Raw genomic sequence first — 22,015 nt, 5'->3', positions numbered from 1 at the left:
TAGAGATAAAAAAAATATTTATGAAAAAGAATTTTCTAATTGGAAAGATATAAAATTCTGAAAAAAATGCACTAATGCAATTTAATGGAACAAAAAATATTTGGCTTTCAAATTAAGCCATTAATAGGTTTTTCGACGATTTTTGATCAAAATATGATGTAGTTTTTATCTTGTGCTATGTTTTCCATATTAAACTCTGAAAATTCCAAATCCATTCGGCTAATCAGCATTGAAAAAATTAAGTTTGTTGGAAAACTAATCAAAGCTCTATCATACGTAAAAGAAGATTATACACAGTTTGTATCCAACATGGAAAAACAATGGCAAAAATTTAATTTAAAGAAAAAAAATCCAAATTTCCATTTTTTTTATTTATAATTTTGGGACCAAGTTTAAAAATTCAATGCTTACAAATGGATCCTGAAGAAAAAAAACATCAGGCCAATAAATTATGCATTACAGACGCAAATAGGCATCATTTTTTTAGGGACATAAGCAAGTTTTCAAGCGCGAACTTCTTATTGATTTTTATGACATTTTTTATGGACTTGAGAAATTTCGAGCATAAGTCTTTCGAACAACTTGGAAGTTTTCGTGCTAGCTTATGAAAATTGGGAATTATTCAGATTTCTTAAAAAAAAGAAATCATTGTACGTGAACTAAAGAAAGGATTGCAATTTATTCGGACGGCATCCATGAACAAAACTTTTTGCTTTAGTCCTATTTGCCGCTGGTAGTTTGCGTGATATTATGCTGGTTGTTTCACCAACACTTTTCAGTTTTGGGAAAATTAACCTCAAAAGTGACCATGCTTTTCGACCCGTTTGCTCTCGTTACCCGTTTTTGTAACGAGAGTTTTTGAACTTAATTGTCCCGTCTTATCTGTACACACTCCGCAAATGTGCTTATGAAATGTCAAAAACAACTCAATTGTCCAACAGAGATGCCAGATGGCTTAAAAACAGATTTGGATTAAGTTTTCAGGACATCACTACATTGCATCTACAGGTGAGGCAAAAAGAAAATCTCTGCAATTTTTTTTTATTTTTTGATAAAAAAACTGAGCAGTTTTTAAAAAGTTGTTATCGTTTAATATAACAAGGCCGGAACTAAGAAAAATAGACGAAACTATAGTTTTATATATAAAGCATGCTCAGTTTAATGAAGTTTGCAAACTGGATCAATGAAAAAAAAAAATCATAAAAATTTAAAAACACAAATAAAGTTTTTTTTTTTGAGAAATTTAAATTTGTTACATACATTCTGGTTCATGAATGACGTTTATTTTTTTTATTTTTTTTTATGTTTTTCAGCCCTGGAATTGCATAAACAAAGCATGAAAAACGTGCAACAAAAGTGAGCATCTTCATTGCTGGACTGTTCATATCGAGAAAACCATTTGAATATCATCTAAATCGAAGATTACCATAGGTTTAATCGGTTCATCTACTTTATTGCAGATTTTGAAAATCTGGACAATTCAGACCATTTTTAAGACCTTTTTTTAAAAAAATCACAACAATTCGAGAATTTTTCAAAACGGTCTTCGAAAATCAGGGAAAATTTTTAAAAATCAGGACATCTGGCATCTCTGACCAAAGCTCCGAAGAAAATCACAGTGTAATACTACCATTTCTGTCGCCAGAGAGCGTTATTCGTGTCTCCCGTTTTCTCGTTAAGTGGAGTAAATCGGTTAAAGTATATTTGTTGTTATTATAAAAATAGGACCAGCAGGTTCAAAGTTGTAAATTTCAATCCTTAGTACCTTAGTACATTTTTCAAAAACGACGAAACCTATGTAAAAAATTAAAATTGAAACTTGCGGATAAAATCATTAACTACAAATGGATTTCCTGAAGGTATAAAACTCCCGCCCATTTATGAGAAAAACATGGTTTCAGAAAAAAAAACATTGGTTAAAGGGTTCAAAGTAGGGCAACTAACCCGACTTATCTTCAAGATAAAATAATTAGCAAAAAATTCTCTCCAAAGAATTTCTTAGCGTCATAAAACAATTTAATGAAATCAAATGATTTAAGCGCCAGTTCATATAGAATTTTCTGGCATAAATAAGAGTATTTTTTGAAGAATTTTAATTTTTTGTTTCGATATTTTTGAGTTCATCATTCTTGAGGGTCCTTGAAGAATTTGTTTTTCGAAGATAGAAACGGAAGGTAAAGCTTCAAGCTCTTCAACTTCCCTCTATAAATTTTTCTTCACCTTTCCAAGCGTGGTGGAAATCACCTTAAAAATAAATGCATTTGTTTTTTGATGTATTTTTGACTTTGTGACTGCGAGGGCTGTTTCCAAATTGTGATATATTATTGAAGTTAAAAGTTCATTTTCGAAGGTCTCTTCAAAATTTGAAACTTTTTAATATTTGTAATAAATAATGAATACAGTGCTAACCCTGTAACTGAGTCGATTTGGGGTCATTTTTAAATTTCTCAAACCCTGGGGTCAAAAAAGTTTTGTTTTGGTTTAAAGTACATCCATGATTTTTCCCAGAATTTTTAAGTATGGAGAATGAGGATACTTGATCCCTGGGGATACTGAGCTATATCTCGAAACTGGAATGTCTTACCTAGATCAAATGATTTAAAAAAAATTGCCTAATTTTCCAAAATGGATATTTGCTTTAAAAGTTCTAGCCGTACCTAAATGAATTTTTTTCATAGCAGAAATCTTTCCCTTGGTCTGACTTTAAAGCTATCAAATATCTGGAAGGACGTCCATTGATGATAAAAGGAAAAGGCTGCTGAAAGACAGTGAATGGCAGACTTACCGTTCGATTCCCGAGATTCCGCACCCGGCAGTTCAGATAGGCCGTATTCCCCACGAGGGCCGTGACGTTGCGCGATGCCGAGATATCGAAGTACGGCCCCCGGTCCAGCGGATTCTTGACGGTGTCATCGTCCAGGTCGGCCTCGTCGAAGGAAGACGTCTGGAAGTAGTGCTTAGGGGGTGTGTAGGTGTGCGGTTCATCGATGTCCACCGACTGGGAGTAGGATGAGAAGCCTGCAGAAAAGTAAGAGAAGGCATAAAAAAACCGACATAAACAAACAAAGTCAACATCATCATGGCGAAAACGTGCCTCCATCAACGATGATGGTGGGAAAAATGGATGGATTGATTGATCCGAACTTAATTGCATTTTCCGGTAGAAGTATTTCATTACGATGACAGTTTTCACTTTCCTCGTCCCCTTTTGGAGGGCCTACGTTCGTCTTGTTGACTTTCAGAAAAGGTTTGATCAACGCGAAACGAGTCAAAACATGAACGGCCGTTGGCCAGACTGGAGAATTCCGTTTATTTTCTGACAGCTTTATCGCAGGCGTGCGAAAAACAAAATTTCGTTTGCACAAATCCATAAATCAGTTATGCTACTTGGAAACATTGAACAGTACGATGATCTTACTTTCGTAGATAAATTTTTATGTTCAATTTTAAATTCAACAAAATTTCAATGAAGTCAAAAATAATTTACAAAAATACGACTGATTGTAGAAATGCAAAATGCCAAAAATTTCAATTAAGTCGTTCATCGAATCATTCCATTCATATTTTTTCATGCAAGTTTATTTTTTTTGTAATTTTCAATCTCATTTTTATGTCTTTTTCGTGCCATTTTTTTAAACAAATTTTGTATTGTCTCATTGTGTCATTTTTTATACATTAATTGTGTAATTTTTTGTCATTTTTGTGTCAATTAAATGTCGTTTTTTATTTCAATTTTGTTATATTTTGATGCCATTTTGGTGTCATTTTTGTGTCATTTTTGTTATGAATTTATGTCTTTTCAAGGCCAGTTTTTGTAGTATTTGTGTCATTTTTAAGTTTTTTTGTCATTTTTGTGTAATTTATATGTCATTTTCAAATAATTTTTATTTCATTGTCAATGTCATTTGTGGGTCATTTTAATGTCATTTATGTCTGTTTTGTGTCATTTTTCTATAATTTTTATGTTTTTTATTTGTATTATATTTGTGTAATTTTTTTGTTATTTTTAATGAAATTTTGAGCGTAACTGTGTTGTTTCTGTATTATTTCAGTAATTATTTCATATTCCTGTCACTTTTTGTCTTTTTTTTTTGTTATTTTCGTTTATGTTTCATTTTTGCGTTTTTTTTTTGTCATTTTTATGCAATTTTTGAGGGAATTTTGAGTAATCTTTTTGGGATTTTGTGTCATTTTTATGTCATTTGTATTTGATTTTTTGTTAAGTTTTTAAGTCATTTTATTCTAGTTGTTGAAGCCTTTTTAGTCATTTTCGCATTTTTGTTGTGTCGTTTTTTTGTCATAGAATGTGTCATTTTTGGGTCATTTTTGTTTCGTTTCAAGTTTCATTTTTTATTAATTTCCTGTCATTTTTGTGTCATATTTTTGTTATTATTTAAATTATTTTTGTGTAATATTTATGTCATTTTTGTGTCATATTCGTGTCATTTTTTTGTCATTTTTTCGTATTTTTTTTTCATTTTTGTGAATTTTTATAATATTTTTGTGTGATTTTCGTCATTTTTGGGTTGCTATTAGGTTTTTAAGTATAGTTTTATGATTTTTTTTGTGTCATTTTTGTGTTATTTCTGTGTCATCTTTTTGTTATTTTTGTGTGAATTTTCAGTAATTTTATTGTCATTTTTGTGTATTTTTTACAAAATTTTTGTGTCATATTTGTGTCATTGTGTTCAGTTTTGGGCTATATTTGTCATTCAGGGTAATTTTCATTTAAGTTTAGTTTCATTTTTGTCTAGTCTATATGTATTTTTTTGTGTCTTTTTGTGGGATTTTTTGTCATTTTTGAGTAATTTGTATGTCATTTTTTGTTGAATTTCGAGTCATTTTACTATCGTTTCTGGAGTTTTTTTTTTTTGTTTTTGCATTCTTTCAGTGTAATTTTTTTTGTGTCATTATTTTGTCATTTTGTGTCAATTTTGTATAATTTTTAGTGGGAATCTTGGCAATTTAGAGTCATTTTTTTGATTTTTTTTTTTGTAATTACTTTTATTATTTTTGTGTCAAATTTGTTTAAATTTTTTGTCAATTTTTTATTATTGTTATGTCATTCTAAGTGTTTTTTGTGCCAGTCTTGTGGCATTTATTGTGTCATTTTTGTTATTTTTGTGTGATTTTAATGTCGTTTTTTACCATTTTCTACCTTTTTTTTTCTCGGTATTTTTGTGTAATTTTAAATTATTTTTGTGTCATTATAGACATTTTTTGGGTCATAATTATATCATTTAGATGCAGTTTTCATGTCTGTACTGTTTAATTTTTGTGTAATAGTTCTGTTATTTTTGTGAAGTTTTTCGAATGATTTTTCATGATTTTTTAATCATTGAATTGTTTTTGTTATTCTGTAATTTTTTGTATCAATTTGGCGGCTATTATTGTTATTTTTGTGTTTTTTTTGTCATTCTTAAGACATTAAAATTTTGTTTTGAAGGCTTTTTTTTGTGTCATTTTTGTGTTATTTTTCTGTCATTTTGTGTCATTTTTTGTCATTTTGTGTTATTTTTTGTCATTTTGGGTAATTTTTGCATCAATTTCTTATCATTCTTGATTCAATTTGGTGTAATTTTTTCAATGAAATGTAAATTTCGTGTCAATTTTGTGCCATTTTTTAATATTTTTTAATAATTTTCTGTCCAATTTCTTTTTTTAATGTCATTTTTGTTTTTTTTTTTGTAATTTTCATGTCATTTTAAGTGTCATATATGTATAATTTTAAATTTAATATTTTGTGCCATTTTAATCCATTTTTTTATTTTTGTGTCATTTTTGTAAAGTTTTTATAAATGTTTTTTTGTAGTTTTTGCGTTCTTTTAATGTTATTTTTCTGTCATTATATTTTGTTACTGTGTGTAATTTTTTGTCAATTTTATAGAATTTTTTGTAATTTTTTTACATTTTACAGTTATTATTTTAAATTTCTGTTATTTTTTTTTTCATTTTTTTGTCGTCTTTGTGACATTTGTTTGTTATTTTTTATGACATTTAATTGTAATGATCATAATATTTTAATGTTATTTTGCGTAATTTTAATATCCTTTAATATAATTTAAATGTAATATTTGTATCATTTTGTGTTTTGTTTGTGACATTTTTGAGTCATTTTTTGTATCATTTTTGGTGTCATTTTTATATCATTCTTTGTTTCATGTTTCTGTTTTTTTTGTTATTTTATTTGTTATTTGCGCGCTACTTTTCGCCATTTTTTGTTTTTTTAATGTGATTTTTGTGTTATTTTTTTGCCAGTTTTGTGACATTTTTGGGTTATTTGTATATAATTTTTTTAGTCATTTTTCTTTTTATTTTCGTGTTATTTTTGTGCGATTTTGCGTAATTTTTGTTTTGTTTTTTTTTTTGTCATTTTCAAGTCGATTTTATGTTATTTTTGTTTAATTTTTTTTATTTTAAGATATGTTTTGTTTTTTTTTTTCATTAAATTTTTTTGTCATTTTGGTGTTTTTAAATGTCATTTTCATGTCATTATTTGTGCTTTTTTTTTCTTGTAATTTAAATCGTTTTAGTGTTATTTTTATGTTGTTTTTTGTGTCTTTTTTGTGTCTTTTTTGTGTTATTTGAATGTTAATTTTTATTTATATTTTTATCACTTTTTTGTTATTTTAAAGTTTTTTTTTCTGTTTTCTTTTTGAAATTTTTATGTCATTTTTTTTTAATTTTGTGCCTTTTCATGTCATTTTTGTGTCATGTTTAAGTTTTTTTTGCCTGTTTAAAGCGAGTTTTTGTAATTTTTTTCTGTGGTTATTTGTGTTTTATTTGTGTAATTTTTGTGTCACTTTGGGGTCAGTTTTTTGCAAGTTTTTGTCATATTTTTTATCATTTTTTCTTCATTTTTGTGTTATCATTGTGTCATATTTGTGTCATTATTGAGTTATTTTTGTCATTTTTGTTTATTTTTGTCGTTTTTGTCATTTTTGTCATTTTTGTCATTTTTGTCATTTTTGTCATTTTTGTCATTTTTGTCATTTTTGTCATTTTTGTCATTTTTGTCATTTTTGTCATTTTTGTCATTTTTGTCATTTTTGTCATTTTTGTCATTTTTGTCATTTTTGTCATTTTTGTCATTTTTGTCATTTTTGTCATTTTTGTCATTTTTGTCATTTTTGTCATTTTTGTCATTTTTGTCATTTTTGTCATTTTTGTCATTTTTGTCATTTTTGTCATTTTTGTCATTTTTGTCATTTTTGTCATTTTTGTCATTTTTGTCATTTTTGTCATTTTTGTCTTTTTGTCTTTTTTGTCTTTTTTGTCTTTTTTGTCTTTTTTGTCTTTTTTGTCTTTTTTGTCTTTTTTGTCTTTTTTGTCTTTTTTGTCTTTTTTGTCTTTTTTGTCTTTTTTGTCTTTTTTGTTTTTTTTGTCTTTTTTGTCTTTTTTGTCTTTTTTGTCTTTTTTGTCTTTTTTGTCTTTTTTGTCTTTTTTGTCTTTTTTGTCTTTTTTGTCTTTTTTGTCTTTTTTGTCTTTTTTGTCTTTTTTGTCTTTTTTGTCGTTTTTGTCTTTTTTGTCTTTTTTGTCTTTTTTGTCTTTTTTGTCTTTTTTGTCTTTTTTGTCTTTTTTGTCTTTTTTGTCTTTTTTGTCTTTTTTGTCTTTTTTGTCTTTTTTGTCTTTTTTGTCTTTTTTGTCTTTTTTGTCTTTTTTGTCTTTTTTGTCTTTTTTGTCTTTTTTGTCTTTTTTGTCTTTTTTGTCTTTTTTGTCTTTTTTGTCTTTTTTGTCTTTTTTGTCTTTTTTGTCTTTTTTGTCTTTTTTGTCTTTTTTGTCTTTTTTGTCTTTTTTGTCTTTTTTGTCTTTTTTGTCTTTTTTGTCTTTTTTGTCTTTTTTGTCTTTTTTGTCTTTTTTGTCTTTTTTGTCTTTTTTGTCTTTTTTGTCTTTTTTGTCTTTTTTGTCTTTTTTGTCTTTTTTGTCTTTTTTGTCTTTTTTGTCTTTTTTGTCATTTTTGTCATTTTTGTCATTTTTGTCATTTTTGTCATTTTTGTCATTTTGGTCATTTTTGTCATTTTTGTCATTTTTGTCATTTTTGTCATTTTTGTCATTTTTGTCATTTTTGTCATTTTTGTCATTTTTGTCATTTTTGTCATTTTTGTAATTTTTGTCATTTTTGTCATTTTTGTCATTTTTGTCATTTTTGTCATTTTTGTCATTTTTGTCATTTTTGTCATTTTTGTCATTTTTGTCATTTTTGTCATTTTTGTCATTTTTGTCATTTTTGTCATTTTTGTCATTTTTGTCATTTTTGTCATTTTTGTCATTTTTGTCATTTTTGTCATTTTTGTCATTTTTGTCATTTTTGTCATTTTTGTCATTTTTGTCATTTTTGTCATTTTTGTCATTTTTGTCATTTTTGTCATTTTTGTCATTTTTTTCATTTTTTTCATTTTTGTCATTTTTATCATTTTTGTCATTTTTGTCATTTTTGTCATTTTTGTCATTTTTGTCATTTTTGTCATTTTTGTCATTTTTGTCATTTTTGTCATTTTTGTCATTTTTGTCATTTTTGTCATTTTTGTCATTTTTGTCATTTTTGTCATTTTTGTCATTTTTGTCATTTTTGTCATTTTTGTCATTTTTGTCATTTTTGTCATTTTTGTCATTTTTGTCATTTTTGTCATTTTTGTCATTTTTGTCATTTTTGTCATTTTTGTCATTTTTGTCATTTTTGTCATTTTTGTCACTTTTGTCACTTTTGTCATTTTTGTCATTTTTGTCATTTTTGTCATTTTTGTCATTTTTGTCATTTTTGTCATTTTTGTCATTTTTGTCATTTTTGTCATTTTTGTCATTTTTGTCATTTTTGTCATTTTTGTCATTTTTGTCATTTTTGTCATTTTTGTCATTTTTGTCATTTTTGTCATTTTTGTCATTTTTGTCATTTTTGTCATTTTTGTCATTTTTGTCATTTTTGTCATTTTTGTCATTTTTGTCATTTTTGTCATTTTTGTCATTTTTGTCATTTTTGTCATTTTTGTCATTTTTGTCATTTTTGTCATTTTTGTCATTTTTGTCATTTTTGTCATTTTGTCATTTTTGTCATTTTTGTCATTTTTGTCATTTTTGTCATTTTTGTCATTTTTGTCATTTTTGTCATTTTTGTCATTTTTGTCATTTTTGTCATTTTTGTCATTTTTGTCATTTTTGTCATTTTTGTCATTTTTGTCTTTTTGTCATTTTTGTCATTTTTGTCATTTTTGTCATTTTTGTCATTTTTGTCACTTTTGTCATTTTTGTCATTTTTGTCATTTTTGTCATTTTTGTCATTTTTGTCATTTTTGTCATTTTTGTCATTTTTGTCATTTTTGTCATTTTTGTCATTTTTGTCATTTTTGTCATTTTTGTCATTTTTGTCATTTTTGTCATTTTTGTCATTTTTGTCATTTTTGTCATTTTTGTCATTTTTGTCATTTTTGTCATTTTTGTCATTTTTGTCATTTTTGTCATTTTTGTCATTTTTGTCATTTTTATCATTTTTGTCATTTTTGTCATTTTTGTCATTTTTGTCATTTTTGTCATTTTTGTAATTTTTGTAATTTTTGTAATTTTTGTCATTTTTGTCATTTTTGTCATTTTTGTCATTTTTGTCATTTTTGTCATTTTTGTCATTTTTGTAATTTTTGTTATTTCGACATTTTTGTTATTTTTGTTTCCGTTAACTACCTCAATCATACCATTTTTGTTCAAATATTTTTGGTTTTGTCATGAGTCCTTCATCTTGAAGGCCGAAGTTTCAGCAAACGCTTAAATGTTAGTGCAATCAATATTTCAGCAGCCAGGCACCAGTCTTGATCCAGAACAGATCACTCTTCCCCAATGAAAGCACCATCATCGTTTGTGGGGCTCTGCTTTTTTGCAGCCATTACGGAAAGTCATTAATCTGCCATCATCGGAAAACGATTGAGAGATTAACCAGCAGACGGTTGGCTGCTGGAGGATCAATTTCAATGCATCCATTTAACTTCCGCAAGGCTGCTAGCTATTTTGCCAGCGTCTCTTTAAGCAAATCGTCTTACAGAAGTGGGTGATACAGAAAAAAAAATTTAGCGCATCAATCAAACCATATGATGGGATCACTTACCGTAATTAACGTTTAGAAAAACCATCACAACCACGATGTGCTTCATAGTTTCTAGATGTGTCGGGTGTCCATGTTCTAAAAGGAATAGGAAAAATGGAAAAGTGTTCAAGATTAGCTAATTGGCTATAAAAAGGATTGTTAGATTAGGAGCTTTTTTGTGGAATTAATGAATTGAATTTCAATATTTCGAACGATGGACGCTTTCATCGGACTTTTTTTGTAATAAAAAATTTGTTAAAAGGACAACAACTGAGAAACATGCATCAGCTGGCAATCTCTCAGTTCGAAAAACTTTCACCAGAAGCTCAAACTGATTCGAATCCTTCCATGCGAGAAATTTCTGTTTTCATGTTTTTTTTACATCGAGGAACTTTTATGATTGCGGAGTTGAACTTATCTCGTTACATTTTTGCTGCGAAGGTAGTTCTTGTGCATTTTAAAGTTGGGGTTCGATCAACTTTAAACGTACTTTTTATGGATACCTGTTTGATAGAAAACTCAAATGGAAAGAAAGATGTGAACAGGAATACAATACTCTTTATTGGGGATAACAGATACAACTGTTTTCTAATCTAGAAACTCGTATATCTTAAGAAATCCGAAATACAAAAATGTTTTCTTATACTCCAAAACCGTGTTATATATAATGAACTCAGAACAAATCTTCTGACAAATTGACACAGCGATAGAGCTTCAACATTATAAGATAATTCGTTAATTGAGGCCGCCCATGGTTAGAAAAATGATTCCAAACGCTTTAATTAAGATACTCAATTTATCTAAATCTACTTATTATTATTTGCCAAAGCAAATCTTCTTCGAACCTTTCGATTCAAAGTATCGGTTTTGACTACACACCAAAGAGATGTTTCTGTTTGACATTCAATTTTTTTTTTTTTTTTTTTTTTTTTTTTTTTTTTTTTTTTTTTTTTTTTTTTTTAATATTATTTATTAAAATTAAGAAAAGTTTATACTACAAATATTTTACACTTTGGCTTTTTACATTTTTTTTAACTTTTTACTGCTGTTTTCTCCTCTTGCATTACAATTTCAAAAATTATATTTGTACTTTTTATTCAACATTTGCTCATTTCATTAAAACGATCTTGATTGTTTGTATTTTTCAATCAGTTTTAAAACTACCATTAGATACAAACTATTTCCGTAACCTCATTTGTTACATTGACGATATTGATTTAGAACAAGACTTCGACCTAACCCTAATTTCATCAACTTTAATTTGCTTTATTTTCGCTCTCGTCAAAACAGTTTGAGATACTGCACTTCCCTTCAATGCATCACGTTTCACGCCTTGGTCAGAATCTGCGGTAGAACCATCTGAAGTCTCCATGTCGCCAGCAACTTTCCGGCCGCGTTTGAGCCGTTCTTTAACGGTCTGAAATCCCTCCTCGTCAACTGTACAATCGTTTGCACAATCAGCTTTGCTATTTTTCTGAACAAGCGTGGCGTCCAAAACTTCAGCTCCTATTGGAAGCTCCGACTGCTCAGATGAGTTCGGAGCTTTCACGATTGTTGTACTTTTCGAACCTCCTGTCGATGCCACTGGAGTCTGCATCCCCTCCGTTTTCGCCGGTTTCTTAGACGTACTTCGATTATTATTGCTTTCGCCTTTATTCCTGTTTTTCAAATCACGAGCCAACCAACGGTGAATTGGTTCGGTTTGAACATTTGCCGTTACCATGCTGTAAGATGGTCCGCCATGCTGTTGTAACCGCCCATTTACACTGACACGCTTGGGACAATTGACTTTTAAATGCTCATTACTGCCACAAATAAAACATTTATTGATCAAACCATCATAGAAAATTCGAGCTTGAAAATTTCGGACGATGATATATGACGGTATTTCCTTCTTGATCGCCATGTACACTCCGCGCACAGTAGTCCAGATGGGATATCCAGTTTCTGCCGCATATCGCTCTCTTATCATATGCTGGATAGTTCCATACTTGTTCAAAACTTCCGATATCTCGTTATCTTCAATCTCAGGCGGGAGATTGAAGATCCGAACATATTTGAACGCTGTAGTATCCGCTGATAATGTAACTTTTATTGTCTCTCCGTCGCTGTAATCGAACTCGATCGATGATGGCAATCGAAAAAGCACAGCTTTCAATTGTTCCGAGGACTTGAATTTTACGAACACGCAAAATTCTTTTGGCTCCTTGTACATAGCCAACAATGTCTCCGATTCCAAACGCAGTTTAACCTGCATGAACCGAAACATTTCCAGCTCAGAAGGCTCTCTTTTTCCTAGTCCAAAAAGTATACGCATGGTATTTGTTCTTGCTTCCTCCATTTTATCAAACTTTTTACGATTCCGATCAAACCACTTTCTATTGTTCAAGTCAAGGTCGTCGTAGCCAAGCTACAATACGACACTGAGCTCGCGATCCAAATCGACTGTTCACTTTGACGTTTGAAATGAGACTGCATCAATCGATACTCAAAATTAGATTTATAACCGACTGAACAGATCTATTCAACTTTTCATATACGATCAAAACAAAAATTGAGTGAAACAGATCGATCTTCCAAAGATCGATTCCAGATCGACCAATCCTATTCCTAACACAAATACACCTAGGTTTTTTTTTACACGGTTTTTTTTACGCGGTTTTTTTTTACACGGCTTTTTTTACACGGTTTTCGGGAATTAACACGGTTTTTTTTTACACGGTTTTCGCGAATTAACACGGTTTTTAAGAGAAAATATTCTAAGTCCTTTTCAAAGGAAACCACTTAGAATCTTTTTGAAGTTGGGAAAATCTTATCTCTTAGACTAAGAACATGATACATAAGAACTAAGACCTGGGACCTGAGACCTGAGACTTGAGACCTGAGACCTGAGACCTGAGACCTGAGACCTGAGACCTGAGACATGAGACATGAGACATGAGACATGAGACATGAGACCTGAGACATGAAACATTAGAAATTAGACATGAGACCTGAGACCTGGAAGCTGAGACAAGGGATATTAGACTTGAGACATGAGACTTGAGACATGAGACCTGAGACCTGAGACCTGAGGCAAGAGACAAGAGCCATGAAACATGAGACAAGAGCCATGAAACATGAGACTTTAGACCTGAGACATGGGACATGAGACATGAGGCATGAGACATAAGACATGAAACCTGAGGCAAGAGACAAGAGCCATGAAACATGAGACCTGAGACATGAGACTTTGGACCTGAGACCGGAGACAAGCTACTAGAATTAGTACCGCGAGAAACAAGTTTAGCTAGGGAAAAATAGTGTCGCGACTTCGCTAGTACAAGCTACTAGTGTTAGTACCGCGAGAAATTAGTTAAACTCCGATTTATACTTGCGACCCCTCTAATGAAAGGGTTTAACTTGCAGATGACGAAAAACAATGTCGCGACTTCGCTAGTACAAGCTACTAGTGTTAGTACCGCGAGAAATTAGTTAAGCTCCGATTTCAACTTGCGACCCCTGTAGTAGAAGAGTTTGACTTGTAGGTGATGAAAAATAGTGTCACGACTTCGCTAGTATAAGCTACTAGAATTAGTACCGCGAAAAATTAGTTAAGCTCCGATTTCAACTTTCGACCCCTCTAGTAAAAGGGTTTGACTTGTAGATGACGAAAAATAGTGTCGCGACTTCGCTAGTACAAGCTACTAGTGTTAGTACCACGAGAAATTAGTCTAGCTCCGATTTCAACTTTCGACCGGTCAAATGAATGGGTTTGACTTTTAGGTGATGAAAAATAGTGTCGCGAGTTCGCTAGTACAAGCTACTAGTGTTATTACCGGTAGAAAGAAGTTTCATTTCCGATTTCAATCTACGACCAATTAAGTTAAAGTGTTTGAAGCAAACAGAACTCAAGGTTAGTTGTGAGATACGTCTCGCTGGTCGAGTGGTTAGAGTGGTAAGACGGTAATCGCTGGTCCACTGATGGCATGGGTTCGATTCCCATCTCGGTATTGGAGTTAAATGTTAATCTTAAATTTTCAACGTAATTAATTCAGTCTACAAAGCCTAAATCGGCATAGACATCGTATGTCTTTTAAACAGAGATACCGTCTGGTGCATCTGGTGCATCATGCAACAGTTTTCAACTTCAATGCACAGTGGTGCAGAACATCAATCTAGCTGTACGAAATTAATAGCGCCCAGGGATGAAGAGATAGACATTTGATGTCTTCAGCAACATTGTTTAATTTACAAGGAGCATATTCAAGTATCAAAATTTTTGCCGAGGGGTCCACCGATAGCGAGATTAAAATGCTAACTTTTTTGTTTTTCAAATTAGGGCTTTGATGTCTTCAACAAAGTTGTTTATCTGATCAAAATACATAAGTTTGTTGAATATGTCAAAGTCCTGTCACATCACCCTCAGGAGTTACAGTCAAAGTAAAAAAAAAATCTCTTGAAAAAACAGTGTTTTGAACCTAACACGATGTAGATTGAATAAAATGGTTCGCTGTCTTTGAAACAAAGTTGTAACAAGCCACGATCTACAATTGTCTCATATATTATGATGGGTTTAGAAGCTTCTGAAGCCCTATAGAAAGCATTTAGTGTATTTTATTGGCAATTTTGGAAGGCTCGTCCATCGTGATACAAAACATAAAAAAGACACTTTAAATACTATTCAATTCCCCGGATTCTAAAGATTACCCCCTGTAACCAATATCACCAAGAAGTCAATCCCTTTCACTTGACGGGTCGAAAGTTGAAATCGGAGCTTAACTAATTTCTCGCGGTACTAACACTAGTAGCTTGTACTAGCGAAATCGCAACTCTATTTTTCATCATCTACAAGTCAAACCCTTTCACTAGAGGGGTCGCAAGTCTAAATCGGAGCTTAACTAATTTCTCGCGGTACTAACACTAGTAGCTTGTACTAGCGAAGTCGCGACACTATTTTTCGTCATCTACAAGTCAAACCCTTTCACTAGAGGGGTCGCAAGTATAAATCGGAGCTTAACTAGTTTCTCGCGGTACTAACACTAGTAGCTTGTACTAGCGAAGTCGCGACACTATTTTTCTTCAACTACAAGTCAAACCCTTTCACTTGACCGGTCGAAAGTTGAAATCGGAGCTTAACTAATTTCTCGCGGTACTAACACTAGTAGCTTGTACTAGCGAAGTCGCGACACTGTTTTTCGTCACCTACAAGTCAAACCCTTTTACTAGAGGGGTCGCAAGTCTTAATCGGAGCTTAACTAATTTCTCGCGGAACTAATCCTAGTAGCTTGTACTAGCGAAGTCGCGACACTATTTTTCGTCATCTACAAGTCAAACCCTTTCACTAGAGGGGTCGCAAGTCTAAATCGGAGCTTAACTAGTTTCTCGCGGTACTAACACTAGTAGCTTGTACTAGCGAAGTCGCGACACTATTTTTCGTCATCTACAAGTCAAACCCTTTCACTTGACTGGTCGAAAGTTGAAATTGGAGCTAAACTAATTTTTCGCGGTACTAACACTAGTAGCTTGTACTAGCGAAGTCGCGACACTGTTTTTCGTCATCTACAAGTCAAACCCTTTCACTAGAGGGGTCGCAAGTTGTAATCGAAGCTTATATAATTTTTCGCGGTAATAACACTAGTAGCTTGTCTCAGGTCTAAAGTCTCATGTCTCAGGTCTAATCTTTCATGGCTCTTGTCTCATACCTCAGGTCTCATGTCTTATGTCTCATGTCCCATGTCTCAGGTCTCAGGTCTCATATCTCATGTCTCATGCCTCTTGTCTCATGTCTCATGTCTCAGGTCTCAGGTCTCAGGTGTCATGCCTTAAGTCTCAAGTCTCATGTCTCAGGTCTCATGTCCCATGTCTCAGGTATCAGGTCTCGTGTTTTATGTCTTAGGTTTCTAGTCTCAGGTCTCAGGTCTAATGTCCCATGTCTTTGGTCTCATTCTTCAAGTCTCAGGTTTCATGTCTCAGATCTCAGGTCCCTGGACTTAGGTCTCAGGTGTCATGTCTAAAGTCTCAGGTCTCATGTCTCTAGTCTACATTTTCAAGTCCAGGTCTTATGTCTCAAGTCTCAGGTCTCAGGTCTTAAGTGTCAGAACTTCAAAGCTGCAGAATTCAAATGGTCTTTTTTTACACGGTTTTCGGGAATTAACACGGTTTTTTTTACACGGTTTTTTTTACGCGGTACGTATATCAGTGTAAAAAAAAACCTTACTGTATAGAGAAAGCTAAGCCATCTTGAGATTTTTTCAGAAATCTCAATTCAGCTCCTTATTTAGTTAAGAGATAATTCTGTAAAATTATTAAAAATCTTAAAAAAACTTAGATTAAAAATGTTAAGAATCCAAATAACGATAAAGAAATTCTCTCCAAAACTTTTATCCATTCTTCACCGAAAAAAAATCAGCAACAGTAATCTTCCACTTCAATTAAGCTATTAGTGCATTATAACGATAATGTGTAGCTACTAGCTCCAATTTGTTTCAAAAGCATAATCAGTTCCAAAGAAAATGTAGGTACGAATGGTGAAGATGGATAAAACCGAAATATGGATTGTTCGTTACAAATGTCTGTGGGTGGCGAAAAAAATTCAAAAAAAAATAATACTAAGATGAGTGGAAATTCTAATTTTTTCTACCTTCGGGCTTCAATCACACCGGTTTGAGTAGGCAATCGATTTGATGCAAAATGTTTCCAGGAATGTTATTCTCTCTTGTTCGTTCTACATGCCATTTAGCCAATTCGTCAATGAATCGTTTACCTACGTTTAAAAGTCATTATTATTTTCTCGGTATTTGAGGTTGTCGGGTGGAACAAAACAGGGGAAAATACTCTGTCATGAGCTGTGTGTGGACGGTTTATTATCGTTCAAAATGCTCCTTTGTTGTCCTAATGGATTCCTAGAAAAACATGGACATCATTATCAATTGAAGAGCAGATATTGAAAAGTTCAAAATTATTATGAAAACTGAATGAAGTGAACAATGAAAACCAATTGGTTTGCTTAAATATAAAAATTGAAATTAACGCATTAACAAAACGAAAAATATACACGCTAAGAATTGCATAAATGAGACCTATCTCGAATGCATGTAAAAATATGTATAACCCGCAAACTAAGCCAGATCAAGTAATTGCATGTCCAAAAATGCTTGTCTCGTCTCGGGAAATCGATTTTGTCAGAATCCCACTTCTCGGGGAAAAGGTTAAGTATATCACTTTGCGGCAAACAGTAGGACGCCATTCGAAGCAAAACACCACGGTATGTAGAAATTACGTACTGTTTCGCCGAATCACTCCTTCCTACAACAAATTCGTTAGAGAGAGCCTTGTCTGTTTGCCGTCCCGTCTGGACCAGACCTGATAATTTCTTGTTCAACCAACGCTGCCGCGTGTCCTTACTCACGGCCAAAGACCGATATCGGCGAAGAAGGATCTCACGTTGTCATCTAGCAGCTTAATTAACATTGGCATCGTTTTCATCTCTCTCCAGTCCTACTACTTAGACTAGGTATAAACGCCAGTAGAACACAACCAAGCAATAGACTCCGGCTCCAGTCTTATTTTTGTCCCTGAATTCCTGACAGGATCGGAGAAGACAGTCAAACTGTCTGAAAGAAGAAGAGTGGAAAGAAAACTGCGGCACACTTCAGCTGGCAATATCTTATTAAAGAAAACGATAGATCGACCAATTTGGGAGATGATGAACCTAGTCATCATCACTTTTTCTGGGGACAAGGAACTCTGGAGCCGGTCTGATAAGTAGAAACGGTAGCAAAGCATTTCCCACACATGGCCAGCCCACCCCCACTTGACGGCATGCAATCAGGGACAATGTACTGCTTTGTTGGGTTTCATCCGTCCATGAAACTAAATTTGTACTTGCAAATTGGACCGCTTTCGAAATCGTCCAAGCGAGAAGCTTTCGGATGCTTTCCTTTACTTAGTTTTAAGTTTTCCCTTGATTCTGTGCAAAACAACTCCACCCCCCACCTCGATAGTTTTCTGTGGATGGGGTTTAATTCAGCAAAATATCAAGAACTAGATTTTGACCTCTTTGTTGGATTCAAAACAGGGTGGCAAGGTAACAGAGATACACTTTTTCAATTGCATTAAACTCAAACCATTTGTTATTTCTCTTCGAAATCAAAAAAAAATTTCCAATTTTTCATGGGTGTAGCTTCAATCACAATAAGGTAACCATGAGTGTTCCTAAGAAATTTGACACCTCTATCTGCCAAACTCTTTCTGTTAGGGAAAAAAACAGTGCAGCTATTCTGTTTTGAAAATTGCGCGTTCAAAGAACGACAGTCCGCCGCATCAAAAACGGACAACATATGGCATTTGGTGGGTGCTGGATACTTCAACTTTGACATCCTAAACGTCTTAGCACTCTAGGTTAACAATCAGAGCATCGAAACAAGGCCGGATCCGAAGGGCCGACAAGAAGTTCCTAAGACCATGCCCACCAACGGTTGCTAAACCTCGAATCGAGTACATTCAGCAACATATCTATCAACCCATCATCGCACCAACAGTCGCTAACTTGATTCGAGAAATAGCATTCGAGCAGTATGTTGTTACAGGATTCGTTTATGTAGCAACCCGGTAGCAACGCAGCCGGTAGTCGCTATCAGAAAATAAACAAACACAAATACCTACCTGGATCGCAACAATGGGTGCGAAAATAAGGGAGTAGATAAAAACGCAACCAATCAAAACATCTAAAATACCGACCGAAATAGCAACTTGCGGTGGGCTTGGTCTAAAGTGGATACATAAGTAGCTACTGGCGCTTGGCTGGAGGGTCGGTGCAACCGGTCAAACAGTTTAAAAGTTGTTGCGTGGCAACAAATGCTCCCGAAGCTTATTGTCAATATGGTTAGTAATTTTAGCGAAACTCTTTGAAGATATAGATTTACTCAGTGTAAGCGACGCTTCTTGACCTAAGATCGAGAGGGCGTCCTTAAAGCGAAATGGCTAACTAAGAGATGGTCGACTACGACCACCAAAAAAATGCTTAAACTACTCGCGCGTCTTTTCTGCATTGTCTGAGCATTGGGTTTGAGAAAAAACCTCAAAAGAAGGGCGGTGAGAAAAGTTTTGCTGAAAGCTGGCAAGACATGAGCCAGCTCTCAAATCCTGGAACCTGGTTGTAAGACGGATGTCGAAAACGTAGTCGAGGTTTAAGAATAACTGTAGTACCGTGCGAATTCCAAAATCGGAAACTTTGGAAAGAGTCTCGGAAGTCGACGGAAGTTTCGACTCTCGGAAGTCGACGGAAACTAACCCCCTGTCCGACTGAAGAGGCAATCCGACGGCCTATGTTTGGACACCCAGAAGACGTACATAGTTGGCAATTCGTTGGTATGGAGTTGTACTTTTGATTCCTTTGAGATCTTTGGGATTTAATTGCACTTGCATTGATTTTCAAAGAGCCAACCTATATTTTTAACAATATTGCCAGTTTGCTCCTTCCCTCAGTAGAGCGCGAAATCAAATTGTCCCCCCCTGGGGTAAGAGTCCGGGCAAAGTAGGGTCAAGTGGGGTAATTATGAACACGGGGTAATTCCGAACAAGTGCTAAACGCGCTGCTGTGGGGGATGAATGGACACAAAAAGTTCAAAAAGTGGTAGTTTAACATCCAATTGATAACTATAAGCTGTTTCTGATCTGTTTTCAAATCCTTATGATATCATTTCAGATGTTTTAAAAAACCATTACCCCGTGAAACGGAAATCGTTTTCGACAATGTTCAATGTTTTGAATATCTGATCATAGGAAATCCAGCTGGAATATTGTTATCACCTGTTCTACATCTAGTTTATGATGCTTTGTCTGGATTTTGAAGAAATTTTGAAAAATGTTATTCGCACTGATTCACAGATGACTGTTCATATTTACCCCATAGTTTTCGTCCTATGGGGTAATTATGAACACATATTCTTATGCATTTATTGCCATTTCTTTCGCTTTTCGATGGTCGAATGTTTTATTCAACAACTTAGGGGGCCATATACTAATTACCCAAGCATTTCCAGACCCCTTTCCCCTTCTCCCCTTGTAAAAAAAAATTCTTACAAAACTACACCCCCTTCCTTCCCCCTTCAGTAAGATCTTTATAAATTTAGGACCGCGAAGAAATCTTAGCCGGGAAGCATCAACACTCGGCATTCACATTTAAAACGGATGTAAACACTGTCGAGTTGTCTAACTCGCCTAAAATTTCATACGTATGGAGAGGTCCTATCAAATAAAAATGATCTGCAACGACATAAAGGAACGAAAGAAAAAGAAACCGACCAAAACGTAAAAGATGCATCAAAAAATTGAACTACTGAATCAAAAGATAGAAAAAATCAATAAAAAAGAACACTAAATAGCTATTTTTTGTGTTGCTTTACCTCTAAATTTTGATAACATTTGTTTATTTGACAAGTTTTATACATTAATTGAATTGAGTTTTCAAAAAACAAGCCATTTACTTATTACTGCTTATTATTTTCATTATTTGGTGTTGAATTAAGATTATCTGACACCATATAAATCATATTGGACAAGTCTCGGGGTAAATATGAACAGCGTTCGGGGTAATTATGAACAGGTTTTGGGGTAATTATGAACATAGTTTTTTAAGTAAAAAATCACCAAACACTGCTTACTATGGGTAAATGTAACGTATAACTACAATTACTTTTCAAAAATTTTATACCAAGTTCGTAATCCGTGTTCATAATTACCCCCTAGACAGTGGGGTAAATATGAACAGACGGGGTAATTATGAACAGACGTCTCAAGGACGTGGGTTGCGGCCAAAAACAAAAAGTTGTTCTACAGAATGATGAAGAGCACGGAAACATTCATTGTTGGCAGCTTTTCAGAGTTTGCGATAAGAAATAAACATTTGGTGACTGTAAGTGTGCCAAATGAAGAAATTTTGTTCATAACTACCCCACCTAGCCCTATCTTGGCTGCTAGCACATCTGCATTCGCAGATGGCGCAAAAATGCTGGTAGTAATATTCGCGAATATCAAGGTTGAAAGAGGTAAGATATCCACTACGTAACAAAGTGTCTGTCAAAAATGGACAATAGACTGAGCCGATATGGTAAGGTTGCCAGATTGCCCGGTTTTATCCGGGTTTGCCCGAATATTTTGCACGAAATTTGGGATTAGTCCGGCCCAGCCCAATTGCCGGATTTCATTGAAAAATGCCCGGATTTTGCCCGGATTTATTCACTTTATTTGGCAAATCATACACAAAAAACAGCAAACATCTCCAAAAGAAATTTTTTTGATACGTTTTTCAAAATGATCATGAAAGGTTTTTTTTAGAAGCTTAAAATGCGATTCCAAATCCATCGATGAGTTTTAATAAAAAAAAAATTTTTCAATTTTTTTTCTTGATTTTTTACTGAGCAATTTCAAGCTTTTAAGAAAATTTGCCCGGATATTGCCCGGATTTATGGTTGTCGCTGTTGAAATCAAATGCCCGGATTTGCCAGGTTTTTATGAAAAAATTGCCCGGTTTATCCGGCCCGGATTCGTGCTGAAAAAATTCTGGCAAACTTACGATATGGGGTCATTTTTGAATTTCTCAAACCCTGGGGTATTTAAAGCTTCGTTTTGGTTAAAAAATAATCCATGATTTTTTGCAGAATTTTTAAGTAAAGTTTAAACATGAGTAAATTTAATCTTTTAGGTTTATGGGACAATTGAATGTTTTTTTTATTAAAAACTACTCATTTTTGATTCTTCTGTGGAACCGAGCCTGCTAATGGTTATTGTGTCAATAAAGCCAATAAATTCTTTGGAAAATTTTCCGCTGAACTTTGTCGGAGATCGTAACTTTGTATCTTATTAGACAAAAAAGTTATAAGTTGTTGAAACAACAACAATGTTTATTGCGGGCATGTCTTTTGGCATTGAAAAACAATAATTTCAATTGACATCACTGCTGGG

The 22,015-nt window shown here is 33.2% G+C and overlaps 1 protein-coding gene across 1 annotated transcript in view; it reads right to left on the bottom strand.

Moving 5' to 3' along the window:
• LOC129744036 (SPEG neighbor protein-like) overlaps nt 1–22,015 on the bottom strand; it is a 523,363-nt gene that overhangs the window by 171,558 nt on the left and 329,790 nt on the right. The window contains exons 2-3 of the mRNA XM_055736360.1: nt 10,091–10,165; nt 2,786–3,018 (exon numbers count right to left, since the gene is read on the bottom strand). Of these exons, the coding sequence (XP_055592335.1) occupies nt 2,786–3,018; nt 10,091–10,136 (279 nt within the window). The 5' untranslated portion in view covers nt 10,137–10,165. The remainder of the gene's footprint in view (nt 1–2,785; nt 3,019–10,090; nt 10,166–22,015) is intronic.

The sequence above is a fragment of the Uranotaenia lowii genome, chromosome 2, assembly GCF_029784155.1.
Source record: "Uranotaenia lowii strain MFRU-FL chromosome 2, ASM2978415v1, whole genome shotgun sequence".
Lineage (NCBI taxonomy): Eukaryota > Metazoa > Arthropoda > Insecta > Diptera > Culicidae > Uranotaenia > Uranotaenia lowii.
This window is presented reverse-complemented; position numbering and strand designations above follow the sequence as displayed.